The sequence below is a fragment of the Corylus avellana genome, chromosome 5 (genome assembly GCF_965113065.1).
Source record: "Corylus avellana chromosome 5, dhCorAvel1.hap1.2, whole genome shotgun sequence".
In the NCBI taxonomy this organism is placed as follows: domain Eukaryota; kingdom Viridiplantae; phylum Streptophyta; class Magnoliopsida; order Fagales; family Betulaceae; genus Corylus; species Corylus avellana.
In genome coordinates, this window is record NC_142494.1 from 26,802,234 (window position 1) to 26,825,398 (window position 23,165).

The 23,165-nt window shown below is 35.1% G+C and overlaps 3 protein-coding genes and 1 non-coding gene across 6 annotated transcripts; 2 read left to right on the plus strand and 2 right to left on the minus strand.

Moving 5' to 3' along the window:
* The first annotated feature begins 1,375 nt into the window (after positions 1-1,375).
* LOC132181933 (tRNA (guanine(26)-N(2))-dimethyltransferase 2) lies at positions 1,376-9,536 on the plus strand. Its single transcript, XM_059595156.2, has 12 exons — positions 1,376-1,718; positions 2,722-3,024; positions 3,171-3,258; positions 3,561-3,682; positions 3,995-4,134; positions 4,217-4,289; positions 5,709-5,797; positions 5,921-6,026; positions 7,504-7,716; positions 8,097-8,291; positions 8,617-8,694; positions 8,968-9,536. The coding sequence occupies exons 1-12, from the start codon at positions 1,434-1,436 to the stop codon at positions 9,214-9,216; spliced, it is 1,941 nt and encodes a 646-aa protein (XP_059451139.1). The 5' UTR covers positions 1,376-1,433; the 3' UTR covers positions 9,217-9,536.
* A 914-nt stretch (positions 9,537-10,450) lies between these two features.
* TRNAD-GUC (transfer RNA aspartic acid (anticodon GUC)) lies at positions 10,451-10,522 on the plus strand. Its single transcript has one exon. It is a non-coding gene; the product is annotated as a tRNA-Asp (tRNA).
* Positions 10,523-11,039: 517 nt separating this feature from the next.
* RGP1 (reversibly glycosylated polypeptide 1) lies at positions 11,040-14,077 on the minus strand. The gene is made up of 4 exons (XM_059595858.2): positions 13,653-14,077; positions 12,009-12,259; positions 11,750-11,918; positions 11,040-11,598 (listed from the first exon to the last, which is right to left on the minus strand). Exons 1-4 carry the CDS (start codon positions 13,980-13,982, stop codon positions 11,254-11,256), a joined length of 1,095 nt encoding a protein of 364 aa, XP_059451841.1. The 5' UTR covers positions 13,983-14,077; the 3' UTR covers positions 11,040-11,253.
* Positions 14,078-19,757: 5,680 nt separating this feature from the next.
* On the minus strand, positions 19,758-22,908 carry BR6OX2 (brassinosteroid-6-oxidase 2). 3 transcript variants are annotated; one of them, XM_059594351.2, is made up of 9 exons: positions 22,619-22,905; positions 21,817-22,138; positions 21,581-21,730; positions 21,239-21,484; positions 21,066-21,152; positions 20,887-20,965; positions 20,266-20,372; positions 20,051-20,178; positions 19,758-19,951 (listed from the first exon to the last, which is right to left on the minus strand). In XM_059594351.2, the coding sequence occupies exons 1-9, from the start codon at positions 22,804-22,806 to the stop codon at positions 19,864-19,866; spliced, it is 1,395 nt and encodes a 464-aa protein (XP_059450334.2). In that variant the 5' UTR covers positions 22,807-22,905; the 3' UTR covers positions 19,758-19,863. The 3 variants fall into 3 exon arrangements, with proteins under 3 accessions (XP_059450334.2, XP_059450335.2, XP_059450333.2); XM_059594352.2 differs by having other exon boundaries at positions 20,051-20,175; positions 22,619-22,900; XM_059594350.2 differs by having other exon boundaries at positions 20,051-20,372; positions 22,619-22,908.
* Positions 22,909-23,165: the final 257 nt, after the last annotated feature.

The window sequence follows — 23,165 nt, forward strand, 5'->3', positions numbered from 1 at the left end:
AGCGTCTTGTTAATTAATAATAGTAGGGATATGAGCATTATTGTCATTTAAAATAAAGTAAACATTCTTCAAAGTCAAGGGAATATGTATTTCCACCTCTCTATTAAGGGAATCTACATTCCTAATCCTAGCAAAAGGAGGTAAGGAGAGGATTCAATTTCCTTGGCTATATGAATTCCCTTCAATTAAGTGCAACCAAACGAAATAATTTGTAACAATTAACAGACTCCTAAAAGATTATCCTCATCAAAATGCCCCAATAGAGTTTTGATTTCTAAGCTTTATTTTAAACACATTAAATGAACGAATCTTTAAAAATTATTCATTTTTAGGGAGCCGATATGGCCAGATTTCACTTTCTTCAAACGGGTAAACGGATCATGAAACTACTCCCACTAAGGGGTGAATAAGGAACAGTGTAAAACTGAAAGTCACTTATAGGAAACAGTACTCTACCATAACCACAACCCACACACTCGGTAGTTAGGCTTTATAAGAGTTGCTTCTCCCTTCCTTTTGGTATGATGTTTAAAATATTTTATCAACTAGACCATTGGGTAATTATTTATCTCTTTCTTAGTTTTTTGCACTAATAAAGATCAATACAATACAATGAAACCCTAAATTAATGCAAATTACGAGCATGCTATCATTTATTCTTTATTATTACGTGTGGATTTTCATCACGAGTCTATGGATTTGCCTCTTGTGCCATTTCAATTGAAGTCAAAAAATATATTAAAGTCTAATTCAAAATATTGTTGAGATATCGTGATTTTTGGTATCAATAATAGTGTATGAGATTAAAAACATATAACTCAATATATCGTCTATGGAAAAAAAACATTTTTTTTAAAAAAAAAAAAATTGTAAGAAACATTGCAAAAGTATATGGAAAAATCTAAATAATTAAATATATCAAGTAATATATCTTGATTACTCGCAAATATATCGAGAAATATAAAAAATAAAATAAAATAAAAAATATCATATTGATAAAATGAATAATTATCGATCACTTAAAAAAATATAAAATTATCAATCCATATGTGATATATCAAATATCAATGAAATGTTGCTAAGAAAAAAAAAATCAAAAATCAAAAATCAGTCTAAGTCAACCCTAAGAGCTAGTTCAACCAGCTAAGGACCATATTTTATTAAGCAGATGGAATCCCCACTCTTCTGCAATTCCATCTTCCAACGGACCAGCTCACTTTAGTAATACACGATCAACAAAGTCTAACATGCACCGGGGTTAAGAATTTGGGTTTAAGGGAAAAAGAAAAAACAAAATAAGCAAAAAATAAAAAATAAAAAAACCGTTTTCCATACCCACAATGGGAAAATCCCCACGTTCGTGGGCCGTGGTAGCAGTCACGTAGGGTTTCCACGAGTAGAACAAATGTTTCGTATAAAAGCACCTCCGCTTCATGTATGGCTTCCTTTCACGAGCTCTCAAACTCCAACAGCAGAAGCTTAAAACCCCAACAAGAATAATTAGTCAGCCACTCACTCTTACGGTTTTTGTTTTCCTTCTCTGTTACATATATATAACTTATAAGCAAGAAGAGGAGCAGAAGAAAAAAGATATGCATGAAACTGGAGGAGGAGGAAGTGGAACAATGTCGGTAGATCTCAATGATTACGCTATTATCAAGGAGGGAGAGGCTGAGATTCTCATGCGCAAGAATGAAGTCTTTTACAATCCGACCCAGGTGCCAAAATCTTATCTTTTGGTGGTTCTGTGCTGTTTGATGGGGTTTTCGGATGAAATTTTTGATTGGTTTTGTGTTTGGGATGGGGTTCTGCCTTGTGTCTGTGATGGGTCATTATTGGTACTTGAAGAGATGTGTTTGGTTGCTGAATTAATATGTAGGAAAATAACTAAACAAACTAATTATTTTTTATTAGGAAACCCAATTAGTTTATATTTCATTTAAAAGAATGCTGAATGTCTATCAGGGGGTACAATCTGAATTGAAGACCAATTGATTATTCACAGGAGGTTTTGAGTATTATGTAATTAGCAAAGAGAACCTTCTGATTTTGGTATGATTGAAATAAGAAACTGTTATGGAATTAAGTAGAAATTCATTGTGGGACTGAAGTTATGGGCATATGTTGCCTTGTAGTTCGCTATTGGAAATAATAATATGCCATAAGTCAAATTGACCTGTTTTGAGCTTTGTTAAAGCAAATATGGCTACTGTGGTAATTCATATTAGTGAACTGAAGTGGAGATTATATCAGATAAGGATTTCAGGATATCTCGGCAAGATAATGCTGGTAACTAATGTTTACACAAGCAATTTTTTCGTCTAGTATTGTGTGCAATGGGAATACATAATGGGATTCTATACATTGTGTCATGTGGAGTATTTTATGAACTTTCACGTTGCTTATCAAAATTTTGTTTTGCTTCCAGCAATTCTTGTTTTCATAAGATTGAATTATTAAATTGCTATGTCAGGTACCTGTTCTCTACTATAAGCTAATGCATTGGATTTCGATTGGTCCGATTAAAACTATTTTGTAGAATTAAACTATTTAGACAGCACTATGTTCTCTTCAAACTTTCCTTTTATATTCAAAGTATTTTTGAAGATGCGAGATCGTATGGGAAATTATTAACTGCTATAACTAGTAACTCCAATAACTTGCTTTGTGGTTTTCTTGTACAATTACAGGCTTCTAACTGTTTCACCTTCTAATAATCAGGTTGACAACAGAGACATGTCCATTGCTGTCCTGAGGACCTTTATATCCAAACGCAAACATGAGCATGAAGCACTTTTGTTGAAAAGAACAAAAGGAGCTCAAAAGGCTCCTGGGAAGGATTCCTCTGAACCTGATGGAAAAGAAGCAGCTGAGGAATCTGTCAGGAATGATGAAAATACCAATGGAGAATGTGAAATGCCTGAGGAAGTATCTCAGGATGAACCATGTAGCATTTCAAAAGAATTAGTCAAGACTCCTGAGGGAAAAGGACGTGGGGAATTGAGGCCACCAAGAGTTCTTGAGGTGTTTCTATGTTCTGATGTGATTTTTGGTTTACCTTTACAATAAAGATTTTGTTCCAGTTTTAAGAGTTTATTAGGAATATGAGAAGTTATAGTTTTTGGTGTTGTTAAATAATTCATATGAGTGCTTTCCTTGTGACCATACAGGCCTTGGCAGCTTCTGGTTTGAGATCTCTTAGATATGCACGTGAAATAGAAGGAATAGGTCAAGTTGTGGCACTAGATAATGATAAAGGTGGGTATTTCTATTTCAATATAATTTGATGGAGAAGCCCTTGGTTTTTCCTGGGCTTGAAAGGGGCATATAAATAATGCACACTCTAGACTGAAATAACTCAATACAGTAAAAATAATTGTTTATACACAAAAAATTTGTTGAATATTGCATATATGCGTCCTCCCTTTCCTCCTGACGATTGTTTTGCTTTACAAATAAGACATTTCAGTTCACCTCCAGTTAAAAAGTACCTATTCATTTATGTGCATGGACTTCTTATCTAGTGCTCAACCCTATTATAATCATTTGCTTTTTTTCAGTGTCTGTTGAAGCTTGCAAGAGAAATATTAAGTTCAATGGTTCAGTAGCATGTTCAAAGGTGGAATCACATCTCACTGATGCTCGTGTATATATGCTCACGCATCCAAAAGAATTTGATGTGGTATGCATATACTTTTTTTTCTAGGTACATGTATTTGCTGAAAAGAAGTTTTTTTATTTATTTTATTTTATATATATATATATATAAATGGCATCTATAGATGGTTTCTCTGAATATTCTTTGAAGTCCAAATTATCTGAATAATAACTAATTGCCTGCTCCACTCCCTGTCTCTCACTCTCGCAGGAGTCACTTACCGGCCCATCTTAACTGTTGTTGTGATATAATTGAATTGAAAGTTAGCATAGTCCTTTTCAAAATTTTAAGAATAAGCCAGTATTCAATAGTCTTTATTGGCTGTTGGTGTTTCAGGTTGATCTTGATCCTTATGGTGCACCTTCTGTGTTCTTGGACTCTGCAGTTCAATCAGTTGCTGATGGGGGCATGCTGATGTGTACAGCAACTGATATGGCAGTACTCTGTGGGAGTAGCGGGGAGGTTTGCTATTCCAAGTAAGCCCTTTTACTGGCCTCACCTTTAGTTGAAAAGTGGTTGGATTAGTAGGCTCATCATTTACCAACTTTGTGATATTAGATATGGTTCCTATCCACTGAGAGGGAAATATTGCCATGAAATGGCTTTGAGGATCCTCCTTGCCTGTATTGAGGTATTTCTATGTTCTTCCAAAACACGTAGACATTATTGAAAAGATTATTTATTTTATTTTGTTTTCTTGTGTTTTTTACCAGAAACAGAGAGAACTGATATTAGCGATGTCTCACTTTAATTGTTTGCCTAATGTTTTTGTACAATTCTGGAAACTTTCAAACTATTTGAGCTGTTCAACTCTGTCCTCTTATCTTTCTTTGTTTTCTCCAGTTTTGGTTGTCTGAGTTTTTGCATGTATATTTTTTTGTTTTAGTTGACCATATACGAAGTATTCTCCATTGCTCTATCTTAGGGTAATGTTTGGCAGTGCCATTACAAACTATTTATCTTTTCTGTAAGTAGGGGTCTGGCGCAATGTTTTTAGCTGTCAAGTGCAAGTGAGTTTGATTCTCGAGAGTAGTCACTTAATGGAAACTGCTCAAGGTTAGGACTGTATTTAGATCTCCCTCCCCAGGCACCCATGTGGGATGGGGTAATAGCCTAAAGTTTTCTGTTGGTGGTTAGAATTGTATATCTTCAGAGAAGGGCTAGTCAAGGAATTGCCGGTCCTTTTCCCATAATATCATTTGATAATAGAAATATTCTTCACTAGAATAAAATGATTAGAAGATTCCTCTTCACAGGCAATCTTTTACAGGCTCATGTGCATATGTTAAAAAGTCTAGGCGGCGCAGGTGATACCTCTGATAGTTGTTTGAGCAGGATTTTAATGTGTATAACAGATATTAAATCACTTATCAGGGGCACCCGCATGAGGGTTGAATGATCTGAATTTCTTCTGTTTTGTGTACCTTAGGATTAGAAATTCTTGTATATATGTGAGGTGGAGGATCATGTATTTGTTTCTTTTTGGTGCACTTTGTACAAAAAAGATTATCAGTGTTAACTTCTTGGATATCCATGAAAGCCTGCCAACTTTATGCTTAATAAGCACTTTGCAATTTGCTTTACTGTTGTTTCTCCCCTCTCCTCGAACCCCAAATGTAATATACATTTAGTCATTAAAAAATTGCTTCTGGTCTATGGTTGAACTCATCATGATCATCTGTTTAGAGAAGCCAAGATTGCACCCACAAGATGTTAGCCTAGAGTTCTGCCAAGAAAACAACTGTAGAGAGAGAATGTTTTTCCTTTTGAAATGTGAACAATCAAAAAGACATTAGCATGTTAAGGGTTAAAATGTTTATGAGTAACTCTTAATTCCACTCAAATTCTGAAAATTTCTGCTATGATGTTCTAATTGACTGTTGAATGATTTAGTCCTGCCATCACGACTTTCCTTTTAGGTTTCTGTCTTTGTTTGGCCTGTAGCTCAAGGTTAACACTAGTTAAGACAACTCTTATGCATAAAATAAATATACTTCTTGTACAGACAACTCTTATGCATATTTTCCTGTTTCTTTTTTATTGAATGCAGAGCCATGCAAATCGGTACAAGCGGTACATTGTTCCAGTTCTATCTGTTAAGATGAACTTTTATGTTCGGGTTTTTGTTCGCATATACACGTAGGTGGCCTATCTACTTTGAAATGAATTCAGTCATAGCTGGTAGAATTATGTGTTATAATTTCTAGGATAAGATAGTGCTTTGTTATGATATTGACCTGAGGCTGAACTAATTGACTGCAGTTCTGCAAGTGCAATGAAAAACACTCCCCTTAAGCTGTCCTATGTTTATCAGTGCATTGGTTGTGATTCTTTCCATCTTCAACATATTGGGAGGACAGTCTCCAAGGTGCGTACATCTCGATTTGATATGAAATTGGTGCTTTGTAGCTTAACACCATGCTTGCCTAGTTCTGGTTGACTATGTCACATTAGAGTGCTTAAACTATATTTTTTGGAGTAATATAGAAAATTCAAATGGAAGGTTACTAAAAAATTTCTTAGGATGTATTGTTCTGCTCTAAAGAGCTTTAAGATATTCCATACTCTTACATACTCTTATGGTGGCGTGGGTTTGCTTGTGTTGAGTATACACGTGAGAGTGAAATGGTCAAGTCTTACATCAGAAAGACGTCATAATTGTGCATGACTAATACAGCATGGTTGAGCCTAAACCTATACGATTAAGCTTTTTTGGTTAAGTGTGTTCTTAACATATTATGGTTTCACTTAAAGAACTCCTCAAGGGCAGGCCCTAACAGCTTGTATAATAGTTTCCCTGCTCCTTAATTACCATGGTTTTATCATGCATGTGCAGATGCATTTGGGTTCATTTGTGTGACTTTGAAATGCGTAGATTATACAAATTACTTCATGTGTTTCTTGCTTGCATGCTTACATCTGGACATGGCAGTGGGTTGTTTTTGGTTTGTTTGAGGTGGAAAGATATTATCAAGGATAATAACCAACCAAATTTGGAAGTAAATGGACTGATTTGCAGGTTCTTTCTTTTCTGCCCACCCCCACCCCAAAAAAAACCCCAAAAGAAAAGAAAGAAGAAAACGACTTTTTTAAGGGTAACCTAGGGGTATTTTATGCCAAGTTATCGTCATAAACCTGGTTAGTGGTAATTCTAGCAATATTTGTCAGAAATGAACTCATGATTGCTGTGCTATGCTGAACCCTATCTTATATAATGGGACATGCCAGCAGGTTGGAGATCACAAAATGGTTTGTGCTTTTGTAGGTGTCAGTAGGGTTTGTGTTGCCACAAGCGTGTATACGATCAATTTGGTTATTGTTATATTTTTTTGGGCCATAAAATACTTCAGCGTCTCAACTCCAGCATCACGCAACCTGCAATATGGTCCAAAGAAACAGTGGAGGTGGGGATGGGGAGAATTGATATGGGAGCCTGGGACTCATGTTGAACTTTTTTGTATTGTGCAGTGTCTGATTACTGATGCTACATTTAGTTCTTTAGATGACACTATGACAGTGAGCATAGAAGGAAATTTCTGTTGTAGAAATGCATTTGTCAAAACTTACAAAAGTTATTTTGTAAGAAAAAAGTATTACGTCTTTCTTTAAAAAATAAGAAGGGAAAGTAGATCAAATATTAATGATTAGTCCTTGTAAACCACCAATGCATTGGTTTTTATGAATAGACCCAAGTGCTCATTTATTATATATATATATTAAGCAAGTTATGTGTGACCAATTTTTTTTTTTTCTTTTTTTTTGAGAAAGTGTGACCAATTTTTTTGTTTCTATGTTCAATTCAAAATTTGACAATATTCTGTTCTTTTATCCTTTTCATCTTCTAGAACAACAGTGTAAGATATCTGCCTGGGTTTGGTCCTGCTGTTCCTCAAGATTGCAGCGACTGTGGGAAGAAGTTTAACATGGGTGGGCCTATATGGTCTGCTCCTATACATGATCAAGAATGGGTAACTTCCATACTTGCAGATGTGAAATCTATGAAGGACAAGTATCCTGCGTATGATCGTATCTCTGCTGTATTGACAACAATATCGGAGGTGTGTTTGTTTTCTTTGGCTTGATCTCATATCTCTGTATGTTTACTTTATAGCGTTTTCCAAGAGATTGGTTGGTAATTCTCAAATTTTCCCAAGATTGGTGCCTAGTTCACACCATGTTTAAATGTGCCTCATTCAATTTATAATATCTTCAAAGAATGAGTGGGAGGTCTCCACGTAAAGATTGATATAGTTTTCTTACATATTTGGTTTTGCCTAGTTTTCTTAGAGGACGTGAAAAATGCCTTTTGGATTTTGTTTCAGATAGCCCAACTTATGGGCAGTGTCGTGGACATTTTCAATTGATAAATCTCCTGTTCCCTTATGACAACCGTCTTACCCATATGTGAATTCTTATTCCATGAGTATATTGTTTGCAGGAACTGCCTGATGTTCCCCTATTTTTGAGCCTGCACAACCTCTGTGCCACTCTTAAATGCACTTCCCCATCAGCAGTAATCTTCCGTTCAGCTGTGATCAATGCTGGATACCGTATATCTGGTACCCATGTAAATCCATTGGGGCTGAAATCAGATGCTCCCATGGATGTCATTTGGGATATAATGCGCTGCTGGGTAAGACTTCATTTTCACTCTGTTATCTTTTTGAAATATGCATATACTGGAGATGTCCATTTCTTTAGGTCCCTTTGCTTCCATCTTTGTTTCTTTCTTTTGATTTTCCTCGAGTCTTCCTAGAAACCAGGTAAAATTGCCACTTTTTTTTGTCACCATGTCATTTGCTTTTGCTTTGGGTTACATCAACAGGCTATTCTTTACATTTCAACTGCACAAGAATTTTTTTTTTTTTTAACTATTATTTGTTCGAAGTAGTAAATGTGAGCATTTTAGAAGCGCTGGCATTTCATGCATTTAATATGTGGTTTCCTTTTATCCCCAGGTCAAAAGTCATCCGGTGAAAACTCAACCAGCAGATCTACCAGGAAGTGTGATACTTGCCAAGGAACCAGTTCTGCAAGTGCGTGACATCTCCCAAATTGCATTTTTTTTTTTTTTGGCTTATAATGATTCTTTTTATTTTCTATTGCTTTTATGTCCTCATTTTTTGTAAGTTTATTGCATGCCCTTTAGACTACGTTGTCAGAACACAACCTATTATGCACTGTCGGCACATGCACGAGCAATCACTCACTCACAGAGAGAGAGAGAGAGAGAGAGAGAGAGTGAGACAGATGTGGTGTGTGACTGAAAGTTGTTGTCTCTATGGTTGTTTTTTTTTCTATTTTGACAGGCTAATTTTGCTCGAGCTGTTGCATCTCTTAGCAAAGCACAAGCCAAGAAGGTAACGCGCTTCCTTCCAAATCCAGAAAGGCATTGGGGCCCGAAGCTGAGGGCAGGTCGCCAAATCACCAGCAAGCACATCTCCCTTCTGGGTCCACTGGCATTAAATGGAACTATTAACCATGAAAATGGTGAAGAGCCTACTGCCAAGCGTCAAAAGACAGAGGATGAGGATGAGGAGCCCACCTCAAATTCATGAATCCGACTTCATTTTGGGGGAGAGTGTCCATGATTCAAGCCCTGCCCTACTTCTCTGTCGGCCCTCCCATTGCTATTATATTATTATTCCTTTCAAAATATTGTTTGCTTTCTCCTTTTAAAATGTGGGCGCGCGTGTTTGGGAGATTGGAAAGGGACACAGAGAGAGAGAGAGAGAGAGAGAGAGATCAGGTTCTTAAGAAAATGGGAATTGAGAAAGTGTGGTGATATTAGAAGTGAATTTGTGGGAAATTTTGAGTTTTGGAAATGCTTAATGTAAAACTTTATTATTTATTTCAAGTTCCTGAGTTGTTCACCTGCTATTCAAAACTTAGATCTTCAGCTGCTCTATGCGGCCTTATGTTAAAAAGTCTAGGGGTTGCTTCATTAGTAATGTGTACATATTTTCATTCTTTTTTTGTTTTTATTTGTTTTAACAATAGTAAGGGTGGATTGACAGGATCATGTCAACATAGTAAAAATCTTGGTGTGGTTTATAGCATTACTTCTATTAAATTTGATTTGTTCAACCATTTTTACTCAAAAGAGTAATGTATTTTTTGTACTAAAATTGGCATATGAGATCTTAATGATATTTTCGGACCAATTTTAACTTAAAAAAGAGTATGTAAATCTCAAGCTTATTTCATCTAATCAAGTTTATAAAGTTTTAAGAGTCTTTACCCAATAGTAGTATAATTTAAGTGGAGTTTATGAGAGATGGCTTGAATTTAATTCTATCCTTTTACATTTTTGTACGAAATAGTAGCATCTAAGACTCGTACTTGTCAATTCGAGACTCATATCACCAAATACAAATTCTTAATAAAGGATAAATACGTCCTCGAGTTCGAGGTTTAAATTTTTTAACAGTAGTACCCTCATTGACTTCCACTTTACTAATGATTAAACTTGCTTGGTTTAAACCCATATTGTGAATAGCATTTTCTGCTGCAGAATAAACCAATTTGAAAAGTGGATAATATGCTCGACAAGGCTTAAGTTCGAGTACCATAAGTGTTTCTTTGTAGGAACGTCCACAAATCTGATCAATTGCTTTTTGTGCTTTGTTAGTAGACATACGTATATGTTTACCTAAAGCACATACTTCTGTATATGGATTCCTTTTTCTTTTCATATTGTTTGATAACATTCATCTTTTTCATCAGTTTGTCAAAGAGATGATCACTTTAAGAGGATTTAAATATATGTTGTCATTAGCATCTAACCAACAAGTCGTTGTAGTATAGTGGTAAGTATTCCCGCCTGTCACGCGGGTGACCCGGGTTCGATCCCCGGCAACGGCGTATTTTTTCCGTAGTTGCTTTTTTTCTCTCTACGATGAAAATCCTACAGCGCAAGCCGCAGCTTAGGTAGGTTGAGCTTCATATTTCACTATATTTCTTCCAGTATGATCATCTACTCAAATTTCATACATGTGATTAACTGCAACTTTGTACGCTTCTTTCTATATCTTCTTTAAAAGAAACGAAAAGAAAAACTACTACTAATAAAGTTGAGGATTCTTATGTACAAGTCATATATTTTCCAATAGTTAACAACATCACCGACATCCATGATTAATGATTCCATCTAATGAGTAGTGAGCAATGACCAGGTGCTTGCAGGCGTCTCACAACAGTTCGATTATTCCCAATTCAAAATTCAAATCCTTGATAAGTTATAAAGGTTGCTGATGATGATATTGACAGCACAGGAGACGAAAAAGATAAAAACATGTCCCACCCACAAACACTTGTTTTCCGACAGGAGTGTAATCACTGTCAATCAATCAAGCAATTCTAGCTAGAAATTCCTGGTAAATAAATCAAATGGAGTATTTTATTGCTCTAAGCTCATTGGGATAACATAGCATGAAGTCAATAAATAAAATTACACCCGCCAATCTGCAAATCCAAGAGGTAACCAAATGGGCCAGAGATACGATAATTAAACATCACAACGACTAAAACTACCGACAGTTCGCAAAAACTATAGTAAGATAATGGATGGCATTGGCTCTCTATCAAAATTGCAATTAGGCCTTTTGGCCATTGGGCAGTGGAGCAGAAGCTCCAGCTCCAGCCGGGTTTAGCTCATCCCAAGCTTCAATCCATGTGACCATGGCATCCGCCAGCTTGTCGAAGTAGGGGTCGACCTTAGCAAGCTTTTCCTTAACCTGCTTGGACAGTTCAAGGTAGCACTTCTGAACAGAGGTGCAGTCTTTTGGAAGAACAGCTGATTGGAAGAATGGGATGATCTCCTCCTGCCAGAAGATGCCTTTGTATTCCTTCTTCAGATTCACGAATGGGTTGCTCGCTTTGCTGTGCCAGATATACGGCAGTCCTGTCTTGACTCCCAATCCCAAATGGTCACATATCACCTAAATAATCATCAATCAGAAATCTGTTAATGTTCCATAACTTTTCAAATGTGCAAGGAGGACTAATGCTAGAAAAGATCGAAAACAAATATGAAACTAGAAGGTAAACTATGAGTAATCAGAGGAGAATCAAAGGAGAATGAGAGGGGACCTTCATGCACCAGCCTGCCCACATATCGTCGTAACGTCCAATAGGCTGACCGTCACCCATGAGACCAAAATACATTGCAGGACCGATAAGCTCACGGTCGAATGTTAAATTCATTCCACACATGGGGAACAAGGTGCCCTTTGGAATTGTCATAACGGCATCCACATACCTTTAAAAAAAAAAAAAAAAAACATAGCAATTGGGATTATGTTACAAAGGGAAATTTCAAATCATTTTGGTTAATGAATAAACTGCTAACCTAGTGTTCCTCTCGCGAGGCTTCACAAGCTGTGTAGGTGCATCATAATCTGGTATGTTGAGCCAGAGGCCATGAGAAACAGCAGTTTTGGCACCTTCACGTAGACTAAAAGGGTATCCACGAACAAAGTCAGCACCTTCACGGTAAGGGTCATACAGGGTATTGAAAAAATGAGGGGTGGATGGGGAGAGGATGTTCTTGATGTGCTGCTCAAGTGCATTGATTGCTTTTCCAGATGGGTCTTTGGCAACCTAAGCATCAACAAATTACCACAACATCAGTTTGGTGATTAAGGTAAAAGAAAAACACAAACATCTTTTGATAGGTCAGTAGAAGATAAACTCTTAACGTCAAACCAAGAAACAATGTGCTAGGAAGATGCATGCCCAAGTTTAAACAATTTGAATCAGAGTTCTTTGGACATAACAAATGATCAAAATGAAGAAAATGGTCATAGCATTACCAGCAAGTTCCCAAACATTGCATAGGTCCACCAAAGCACAAGCGGGAAGCAGACTGGTATTTACCCTTTTTAGTGTAAGGAACAGGGCAGTTAGGTAATTTGCAGTTACTATTATCGCTTTAGGTACATCTCATTAAAAAATGGGAATATGCGAAGATCCATCTTATAATAAAAAACTTTCCAGGAGCATAGAATAATACAACAGGGTACAATCATACAATAATGAATAAATAAATCACAGCTGTAGATCTAAGAAAAAGATATATACAATCATGACAGCAACATCTCACTCATTATTCAAAAAGCATAGATTGACTCCACTTCTGAGATTGTTGACGACAGTCTGTCGATAGAGAGCCAAGTTAAGATAGATCCATGTGAAGAAGTTTCAAATCTCACATGAAAGTATAAGGCAATTTCAAAAATCGATTGCTTGCAATTTGAAAAAGCATATTTTTTTAACATTTTCACTCCCAAACTATACACTTTATGCGGTTTAATTTAAAAATGCACTACCAAACGCAGAATAAGAATAGTTTGTTGTTTAATATAGATTGGAAAAAGGACTTAAACATGCTAAAAATCTAGCATTACCGACAAACTTACAAATGTCACTATCACAATGAGGGCCAAAAAAAAAATTTGGAAAAATCAATCCAGACTATCGAGCGAGAAATATCCCTCAGCAGGACTTGGTCAACACAATACTAGAGATGACTATTCAATTCCAATGCTGTGAAAATCAGATTTTTTTTTTTTAGATTTGTTGAATAATCAGATTGGCACAAGAATTCAGATCTGAATGATAGACAAACACATATATTAATTAATTTTGAAGCACGCGAAGAATTCGTTTGTATCTGAAGCTTAAAATCAAAATTGCAGATCAGAAACACATTTTAGCTAAATTGAAATCGATGAAGATTAGATCCACGCTACAACTACAAAAATAAAATTAGCAGACAATATCGTGTCAAAAGGGAAGATCGAATTAAACACAAAAACAAGCAGAGCACACAAACAAATTCAGAATCAACAACACCCAGAAACCAAATCATCCAAATAGATACAAAACTGAAACAAAAAATCGTAAAATCCAAACCTAAAAACAGAGCAAGATCTAAACTTTCACACGAGAAACAAAAATCGAGATGCAAAACAGCATAAATCAAAGAACTTACAAAGCAGTCATCGTCAATTGTGAAGATATACTTCTTCTTGGAGACCATGTAGCCAAAGCAGCGGCAAGCAGAGTCCTTGAATGAAATGCAGGAGGCCTTGGGACCCAGAATCCTGTTGATGTCGTTGCGGTTGTAGAGCTCGTAGTCGAAGCCTTCAGGGACGTTGATGGTCTTTGAAGGGTCACCATCTTGGACGATGATGAGGTGGTAAGGCTGGAAGAATGGCCTCCACATCTCAAGGAAGTCCAGGTTCCTGATGGTGGGGATCACAATGTCAAGTTCATCCTTCAGCAACGGGGTTGGGGCGACGGAAGCTTCAGTGGAAGCCATTGCAGAGAGAGAAAGAGAGAGAGAGAGAGAGAGGGAGAGAGTTTGAGAAAGAGTTGAAGAGTGTGAAGAGGTGGGGGGGTGGTTTTGAAGGGTGAGAGAGGGAGACTTTGTGTGGGAATATAATAGTGGAGTAGGCGTTGGCACGTGCGAGTCCGCGGAGATCGGCACGAGTGGAGGGTTAAATGGAGACGTGTCCGAATGTTTAAGGTTTTACTTTTATTGACTTATTCAAAGGCTGCCCGTGCTGGTGCAAACAACCAATGACAGCGCGACAGCGAGATGGAGATTGGGTTTCTTTGGTTAAACAGAAGTTGTCTCCATGATCAATTTTAAGTCTTGTGACAACAGAACTCCCTATGATTCAACCGGTTTGATTTAATTTTGATGGTTAAGCTCCGTTGAGTTTACGATTTTATAAAGTATGATTAAAAAATAATAATTTAAAAATTTACAATTTAAAAGTGTGATTTTAAAAACGCAATCAAGCGTTTTAAAAAAAAATAATAATTTAATTTTTAAAATTGCACATTTTCAAAAATTACATTCATATTTACTATTTGAAAACTCATATTTTTTAGGTTTTTAAATTATAATTTTTAAAAAATTCAATCCCCAAATAGTTCATTTTTCTGTCATTTGGTTTAAAATTATACTTTATAGACTCTAATTTTTTTTACTTTTTTAAATTATAATTTTTTAAAAAATCAATCCCCAAATAGTTCATTTTTCTGTTATTTAGTTTAAAATTATACTTTATAGATTCTAATTTTTTTTTAATTTTTTTAAATTGTAATTTTTTAAAAAATCAATCCCCAAATAGTTCATTTTCTGTTATTTGTTTTAAAATTATACTTTTTTTTGTCTATAAAACAGCAATATCAATCGCACTATAAAGTGATTGCTTAAAAAAAAAAAAAAAAAAAAAAAAAAAAAAGGTAAAATGAGAAGCAAAGGGTAATTAGGAAAGGTTGCATTGGTCCAATACGGTACATGTGGGGTTCAAATAGTAATGATCTGTCACTGTTAAATTAAATACTTTGTTCTTTACTTTACTTCCTCTAGATTAAAGGTCAACGTGTTTTTAAGTAAATATAAATTCTAACCCTTCGTGTTTATAATATACTTAATGCTGCATTAAGACTTTTGTTCCTTTTTTATTCCTTTAAATATAAATTATCATTAAATTTAAAATAAATTATTATTAAATCTTGATATAATGGTATAATTTTAAAAGCATATCACTTTGAATGGACAAAATCTGGCATTATCTAAAATAGCCAAATGGAAGAGCATTCTTAATGGAATAGTCAAATGTTACTTTATCTAAAATAACTCTTCAAATGTTTAAAAACTCCATACATTAGATTAGCAAAAAAAAAAAAAAAAAATAGATATTTGATTGGAAGAGCTAACAAAAAAAAAAAAACTAACTATAGCAGCACTTTTCAAGTGGGCTATTTTATTTTTCATTGTTTCTCTTACCTGTTTTCTCTTTTTTCCCAAATCTTTTCCTACTTTTTCTCTGCATGTTTTATTTTTCCCATTTTTCCTAAAACTTTTTTTACGTTTAATAATATTTTAATAGAATAGATAGAAATATAGTTAATCGGATGTAGAGACATTTAAAAATAGCTTAACTAAATTAGATAAAAGTAAATTTTGATAAGTCATTTTATATAAAAATATGACTCCTCCATTAAAAATGCTCTAAGTTATTCCTAGGAATGCTGGATCTCTTTTCCTTTTAATGGATTTAAAACATAAATAGGGACAACATGAATAAGAAATTTGCAGTCTACAATTGCTCAATTTAAGGAGCAAATATGTGCTCAAACGGTATATGGCATTAACTAATTTTTTTTTTAAAAAAAAAAAAAAAATTCCTAATTAATCTGATTTTCAGTTGGAGGGAGACACGTCACGAGAGAAAAAGAAGTGCAGAGAGAATAACACCGACAGAGGAGGTGGTTTTGAATCTTTTTATGCGGAGGGAATGGGGAGGAGTGATAAAGTAAGCGTGTGGGATCAGGAAGTTAACACGTGTATTGGTTTGTGTGGGAGAGTAAAAGCTTTCTCTTCTCTTTTGCGTTAATCTCGCCGTTAGTATTGGGGAGCCCTGGCTGGTCACGTCACGTGATCCCCTCTCAATGTACTTCCATTTAAATGCAAAGGATTTTTTGAGATCACGAAAATAATTTTAATTACTTTTTTAAAAACTTATTTACTACTTTGAAAGTTGATAAGAATAGAAATCCATGTTGATATTTGTATTTTATAAATTAAGGGATTTGTTAATCCTAATTTAAGGAATTTATTTGTATTTAAAATTATTCAACCCTTAATTCTCTCTGTATTTCCTATCTTTCTTTTTATCCTTTTGATTTATCATGGGATTCTATAAAGATTAATATTTTTTTTCACTAACTTTTTCAGAGTTTGAATTAAGGAAGGTAATTTTGAAAATTATATACTTGAAAGACAATAATAAATTTAATAGGAGAGGTTCCAAAACAAAAAAGTAGAGAAATATGAAAATGAGAATTGGGCTTGCAAATGGACCCCCAATTCCCTGGTCACAGGAAAACGAAATAGGGGGATTTTTCTACGGAAAACGTGTTTGACACTTCCCAACGGATTGTTAGTCAATATTTATGTATGACCGCAGCACTGGGGGCATATGCTATAATATGCCAGGCCTAGCAGCACTCATAGGGTTGGCACTTTGTCACTACATTAGGTTGCCTACCCTTGGCAGATTATTAAGGGATTCGGATCTTTAATAATTTCTTGTCTAAATTTGACAGTTTGTGAAAGGGTCTATTATAGGAATTGGGGTCTCTAATAATTTGTTGATTTGACAGTTTGTGAAAGGATCAATATTAAAGGATTCGGATCTCTAATAACTTCTTGTTTAAATTTGACTGTTTGTGAAATGGTCTATATAAAATTTATCTGTTTAAATAAATCTATCTCGAGATCGAGTTGGAATTATTTTTTTTTTTATTCGCCTTTTAAGTTTAGACACACATCACACATGCATACAAGAATAATAGTTAAAATATTAATTAAATGATTAAGCAATATGTTGTTCAAACTATAGCGTAAATAGCTCAATTCAATTTATTTTCTTTTATTGTATATATATTCACGTTGGAGAATAACATAATAAGTGAAATAATATTTACGGCGGTATCCATTGAACCAGTCTTTCCATTTCAGTTTTCAATTCTCCGTCAAAGACACAACTTTTCCATATCCTATGAACTATGAACTTTTCCATAAAGTGAAATAATATTCACGCGGGTATCCGTTGAACCAGTCTTTCCATTTCAGTTTTCTATCTCCATCAAAAGACAGTTCTAAAATTTCTAATTCATAAGACATGTGTACCTTAACATGTGTCATGTGAGAAACACATTATTAAAAAATAATAAAGCTTTTCTTTAAATTAAGTTGGAGGGATTTTTTTCAATTTAGTTTATAAAAGTGACATGTGTCTTTTTTTTTTTTAATAACATGCGAGATGCACGAGTTTTTAATAAAATTTATTTCAATTAACTTTGTACATACTATTAAAAAAGTATGTGTCTTTCGCAAAAAAAAAAAAAAGTATGTGTCCCAAGGGGTAGCTCAATCGGCTGTGAATCCCACCTTATGAAGTGGATATCACTAGTTCGAATCCCCTCATCCTCCTTCCCTTGTGTGGACATGTAAAAAAAAAAAAAAAAGTATGTGCTTTTCACATGTTCAATTGACACGTGTCACTTTTATAGATTAAATTGAAGGAAAATCTTCCAATCTAGTTTGAAGAAAAGCTATGTCCTTAAAAAGATATGTGCTTCTCACATGTTTTTTTAATAGATATGAGACATATATGATTTTATTAGATTGGTTTGTATGAATTAACTACAAACTATTTTGTAACAAATTTATGTCCGTTTTGACGTGCCCATGTGTAGATGTTAAAAATGCACTCTCAAACTATATGTTTTTTGGGATTTGGTTTAAAATAACATTTTTAATTGCAATTTGGTTTAAAATATTATTTTTAATGTACGAAATTGCATTGCCAAACTCATTCTTAATGGAGCATATTCTTGGTGCACTGGACGCCCTCTGCAATTTCAGATGAGAGAGAGGGGCAGAGGAATTAGAGGCTACCATTTCAACTGTCCTTTATCAAAATTCTGGAAATCTTTCAGCATGATTTTGAAGTGGTAAATTGCCTACCATTTGGTCCATTTCCATGGGCTAAAGCCTAAAAAGTAAAACCCAACAAGAAAATAACCTCAACGCGCTCTTGGCAACTGAGCCATTGACATTAATAGCAGGCAGCAATAAGGTCCCATTGGTCATTGGCCTGTCTCTGGTAGAGCCTCTTGAATTAAGAAGACGCGGATGGTTTCATTGATAATTTTTTTTTAAAAAAGTGAATTTAAATCAAATCGTAAATAATAAATTGTTTAGGATTAATTTTTAAAAAAATTACAATTTGAAAATACGTATGCGTTTTTAAATAGCAGATAAGGAGGTGTTTTTTTTTTAAAAACAATTTTTAAATGGTAATTAAACTGCAATTTTAAAGGTTAAATAGTAATTTTGCCAAAAACTTAATTGCGTTTTTTAAAATTACGTTTCTAAATCGCACATTTAAAAATCGTTATTTTTGAATCATACTTTTTGAAATCGCAAACTCAAATAAATCTTTAATCATAACCAGATACAAATATTTGAAGACAACCTGCACCCCACGACAATAATTCACAAATGCATAACTTGATTGTTTCATGTGAGACACATGGCAATTGCTAATTGGTTTGACATATCACACTATTAAATTATTGGTCAGGACTAACTGCATTTATTAGATATTCACAAGTACTATCTATAGTACTTTTTACAATTGAAGGGTAGTTTGATTTCAGGATAAACCACGTATATTGAAAAAGTAATTAATCCTTCTTCTTTTTTTTTTTCGATGGATGAAAATTTTATCAACCCAAAAAAGAAAAGCTGACGTAGAGAGAAAAATAATTAAATTGAGAAAAATATTATATTTTAAAATGATTATGAATGTTCAAGTGATGCACAACATCTATGTCTTAAATAAAGAAGAAATTGAAATAAGTAATAAATTATTATTATATTTATGAATTATTCAAGATTCCTATTCAAGGAGAAATTATGGTTGGATTTTCAGCATATTGTTTATGTCGTAAATTGAATAAGAGTTCTTAAACATACTTTCTCCTTAAAGCCCACTTGAATTCTATCATATGGTCGTGTTTGGGTAAGGGAAAATTAATAGATCCATATCTAGAATTCCACATTCTTGCATGTTTGCCACCTCTTTGGGCGACAAAGAGAAAGCTTTCTATGTAGTTTGGTTGCTCCAAAAGCAGGGAATTGGCCATTCAGTTTGGGATTGCTCTGTTCTTATATATATTGTTCCTTGGTTTCAAACCCAGATAGATGGCAAAGTGCAATATAAAAGCTTTGATGAGGATGTTCTTATTGGCCCATGCTTCAACACTTTACATTGGATGAGAAGCATAGAAATGGCCCAACTCCAAAATGAATGAAGGGTTTGAGGCCCCTGGGCCTTTAAAGCTTGTCTACTTTTATATATTTGTTAGTTATAGTTTCCATATTTCTCTTTATTTGAACTCTCGTTTGGAAGTGAAGTGATGATGGTAATGAAGGCATGCAAAGGTCAGGGAGATTGGTCCTTGAGAGCAAAGGCAGATTTGGGAGCAATATTAATTAGCCAAGAAATGGAAACTCTCGGTTTCATTAATTTCTAGCCTGTTAGAACATTATTGTGCAATCATCTCTCTTTTATATGCTGTCTTGCTTCTGTACAATACATATGTGAGTTAATTTAGTAAGACGAGACTCTAATATGTAGCCCATTTGGTGCTTCAACTCTTGGAAATTTCATTAGTTTATCACCCCCAATCTCTTCCCACCTGCAATGAAAGAAAAAAAAAAAAATTACATTTGTGTAAGTTATTTACCTTTTTACTGCAGTTTTCACCTGACCCAAATAGGGAAACCACTATATTTACCTGTATCTAGTCACGAAGTAGTGCAGGAAAGTGGAAATTTCTGCTATTCCCAGTTCCTTTCCAGGACACTGCCTGCTCCCCCCTCCAAATATCAAGAAGTAATTTTGAGACTCCAAGCTCTTATCCTGCTTTTTGCAGTCATAGGTAATTAGGCCATTAGGAACTTTTCCATGAATAATGCAGGCAAATAAAGCAAAAGTAAAACAGTCACCTACCAGCCATCTCCACGGATTGAAGGTGAATGGTTCTGGGTATAGAAAAGGATCATAATTAATCTCTCTCGTATAAACATATATTCTCCATCCCTTTGGAATCACAAATCCTGAACAGAGAAAAAAGCTTTAATTAGCTTTTTGAACTCCACAGTTGATTATGGATAGAGAAACGTTCACATGCACAGGACGCAAGATGGAGCTACTACATCAATAATTGGGAACGCGGGACACTCAAAACTCGTATCTGGTATGCACCGGCACATGACACAAACCAACAAACCAACAAACCAACGCGGCTTAATATTTAACAATACATTTTGACTGACACCAAGGGTGGAATCTAAAATAAAAATATATATACACATCACTTTCTAAACCACATGTTGACTAACTAACCACACCTTGAGCGAAGAAGCACACATACTATAAACAAAAGAAAAGTTCCCCACTTTGTTAATTAGTCTTAAATAGAATTATCTGCCTAGATCGACAGGAAATGCTAGGTTTCAGACTTATTTATTGCGAAAGTGCGAAACAGAGATGGTAGCTGCAAAACAGCTTCTTGAGCCCATAAAAAGACTATAGAAGCTAGCACAAAAAAGACAAACTTTTTTAACTCACCGTTCAGCTCCATATCCTGCGTGGTTTTCCTTAAAACACCATTAACAATTGTGGCTAATCTTGAGGTCTCGAAGATCACCTGCATGAGAAAAAGCAAACCCAAATGAAATTTTATTCAACTTCGTATATTTTATTGAAAAACCGGATAATGTATTCAAAGAAAGCCACAAATTTCTCACCGCACGAGTAAACCTCAAGGACTTTATATCATTCCAATCGATTGGATCCTCCGGGTTCTTCCTGTCTCTAATTGCCAAATGTTCTTTCTACAAAATTTTGAAAATTAATTCAGCACCACAAGCATGCCATACTAGAATATATTAACATTTCGAAGTAGGATGTTGTAACTCACTCTGAGTTCTTGAAGAACTCTAGGATGATCATGGAGATACTTGATGGCCATCATAGTAGTAGTGGAAACAGTTTCATAACCGGAATACAAAATTGTAATTATTTGATCAATGATTTCTTCATCAGTTAGTTTGTGTCTGTTTTCATCACTTCTCATAAGGCAACCCAGCATATCTTGGTGGGTTTCTTGGGAAGCTCTTCTTTCCTCTATTAGCTGGCTCAACATGCTTATAATATTTTTCCTCGCCTGTAAAACATGGTGAAGCATGTAAATTATAATTAAAAATTCCATGAAATCAAGACTCTGTATAGAATGAGAAAAATACTATGAAGAGCAATTTACCTGGAATCCGCGACGATAATTTGTTCCAGGAAGGTCAATAGGCAATGAAAGTGTCCCTAAAACTAGCTTAAAGAACTCAGTCATGAAAGGTTGCGTTATTGAGCATGATTCAATACCAGCAATCTGCTTAAGGGATGAGAGAAGAGCCATCTGCAGAAACAGAGAAAAAGAAAAAGGTTAGAACTTTATGAAACTGCCTTGTGTTGAGGAATTAGGATTGTGGCTATGACACAAACCTCTTTGGTCTTTTCTTGAATATTAATGATTTGGTTATCCCAGTTGCTAAGGTGGGTTCTCATGAATTCATCAATCTTTGGCAAAAGCTGTTCTCTGATCAAGGTGGGGCTAATGAGGGCAAGCAATGCCCCTCTCATGTACTTGTGGGTGGAGCCATGAACTGCTGCAATGTTGCATTTCCCTAAGATATCCAGCATGGACTGGGGGTAGCCAGGAACAAGGCCTTTTGCCTCATTCATCAGGATGTACCTGTTCACCTCTGGTTCCATGGATACAATGGTAGGGCAGCCTAGTATGTGGGACTTGAAAAAACTGCCATATCTGTTATTAAAAGAGAAAAATACATGAACAAAACTGTATGAGATTTATTTTTCTAGGATAAATCACAAAGTAACTAGAACATCCTACTCAACTACAATAACTCAAATAAGTGTGAAGAGGGATGTTTTTGTCATATAGTTATAAAAACAAAGTTTGATTAAATGATTTAAGGCCATCTTTCAAACAGAAGGAAAGCAAGGTATTGTTAGTTTCTTAATGAGATTTGCAAAGGGTTAGTCGAAGCTACAGTAACCCAAAAGCTCAATTATACTAACAAATAAGTAGGGCATGCAGAGGTCAGCTTTAAGCATAAAACTAACTAGTTGAATATAAGAAGCAGTAACTGGCCAAAAACATAGGGTAGAAAGTACAGACAATAAAGTAAACCAAAAGGTTTCTGACCAATAATGCAAGACAGAAACAGAGATACCCTGTAACATCCAACCAAGAAGAAGACCCAATTGAAGTAAAAAGAATCACCTTGCTCTCTGGTTTTTCATGAAGCCTGGACCTTGTTTTAGAAACTCGGTGGTCTCACCGAATACAGGCCAACCCATTGTTCCTGGAGGCAAACCTTTCTTCCTGTACCTCACCTCATTCCATCTCAACAAAGCAGAGCAGATACAGAGCACCAAGAGCACCCCAAGAACCACCATGAAAACAGCCATTGATGCTCCCAAGAAGCTCCACCGCACTTCACAAAGAACTGTAAATGGTATGGGCTCCTATAGCTTCAGTTAGCCACAAGTGTACATATATATAATGGGTCTCACCACTGGATGGAGAGAGAGAGACACAGAGAGAGAGAGAGAGAAAGGCCACATAGTCCAAACCATGCACCCTACAAGGAGGGACCCTATTCTAAGACCTCAAAGTAAATGAAGCACATTCAGAAAATTAAATGACAAAATTGTTTTCTTTTTTTTTTTTATTATTATTTATTTTGGCAAAGTTTTTACTGAAGATGCCAATTGACTGAACATTTTGTAGTTGAAATCACAAAAGAGAAGGTAGAAAATCTAGATAA

Coding starts and splice junctions, on each gene's coding strand:
- LOC132181933 (XM_059595156.2), top strand. CDS start 1,434: ATGTATGGCTTCCTTTCACGAGCTCTCAAACTCCAACAGCAGAAGCTT. Junction 3,025..3,170: donor GGCCACCAAGAGTTCTTGAG/GTGTTTCTATGT, acceptor GTGACCATACAG/GCCTTGGCAGCTTCTGGTTT. Junction 3,683..3,994: donor ATCCAAAAGAATTTGATGTG/GTATGCATATAC, acceptor TTGGTGTTTCAG/GTTGATCTTGATCCTTATGG.
- RGP1 (XM_059595858.2), bottom strand. CDS start 13,982: ATGGCTTCCACTGAAGCTTCCGTCGCCCCAACCCCGTTGCTGAAGGAT. Junction 11,919..12,008: donor CCTCGCGAGAGGAACACTAG/GTTAGCAGTTTA, acceptor TTTTTTTTAAAG/GTATGTGGATGCCGTTATGA. Junction 11,599..11,749: donor GGGCAGGCTGGTGCATGAAG/GTCCCCTCTCAT, acceptor ATGATTATTTAG/GTGATATGTGACCATTTGGG.
- BR6OX2 (XM_059594350.2), bottom strand. CDS start 22,806: ATGGCTGTTTTCATGGTGGTTCTTGGGGTGCTCTTGGTGCTCTGTATC. Junction 21,731..21,816: donor TTCAAGAAAAGACCAAAGAG/GTTTGTGTCATA, acceptor CTGTTTCTGCAG/ATGGCTCTTCTCTCATCCCT. Junction 21,153..21,238: donor GAGTTCTTCAAGAACTCAGA/GTGAGTTACAAC, acceptor AAAATTTTGTAG/AAAGAACATTTGGCAATTAG.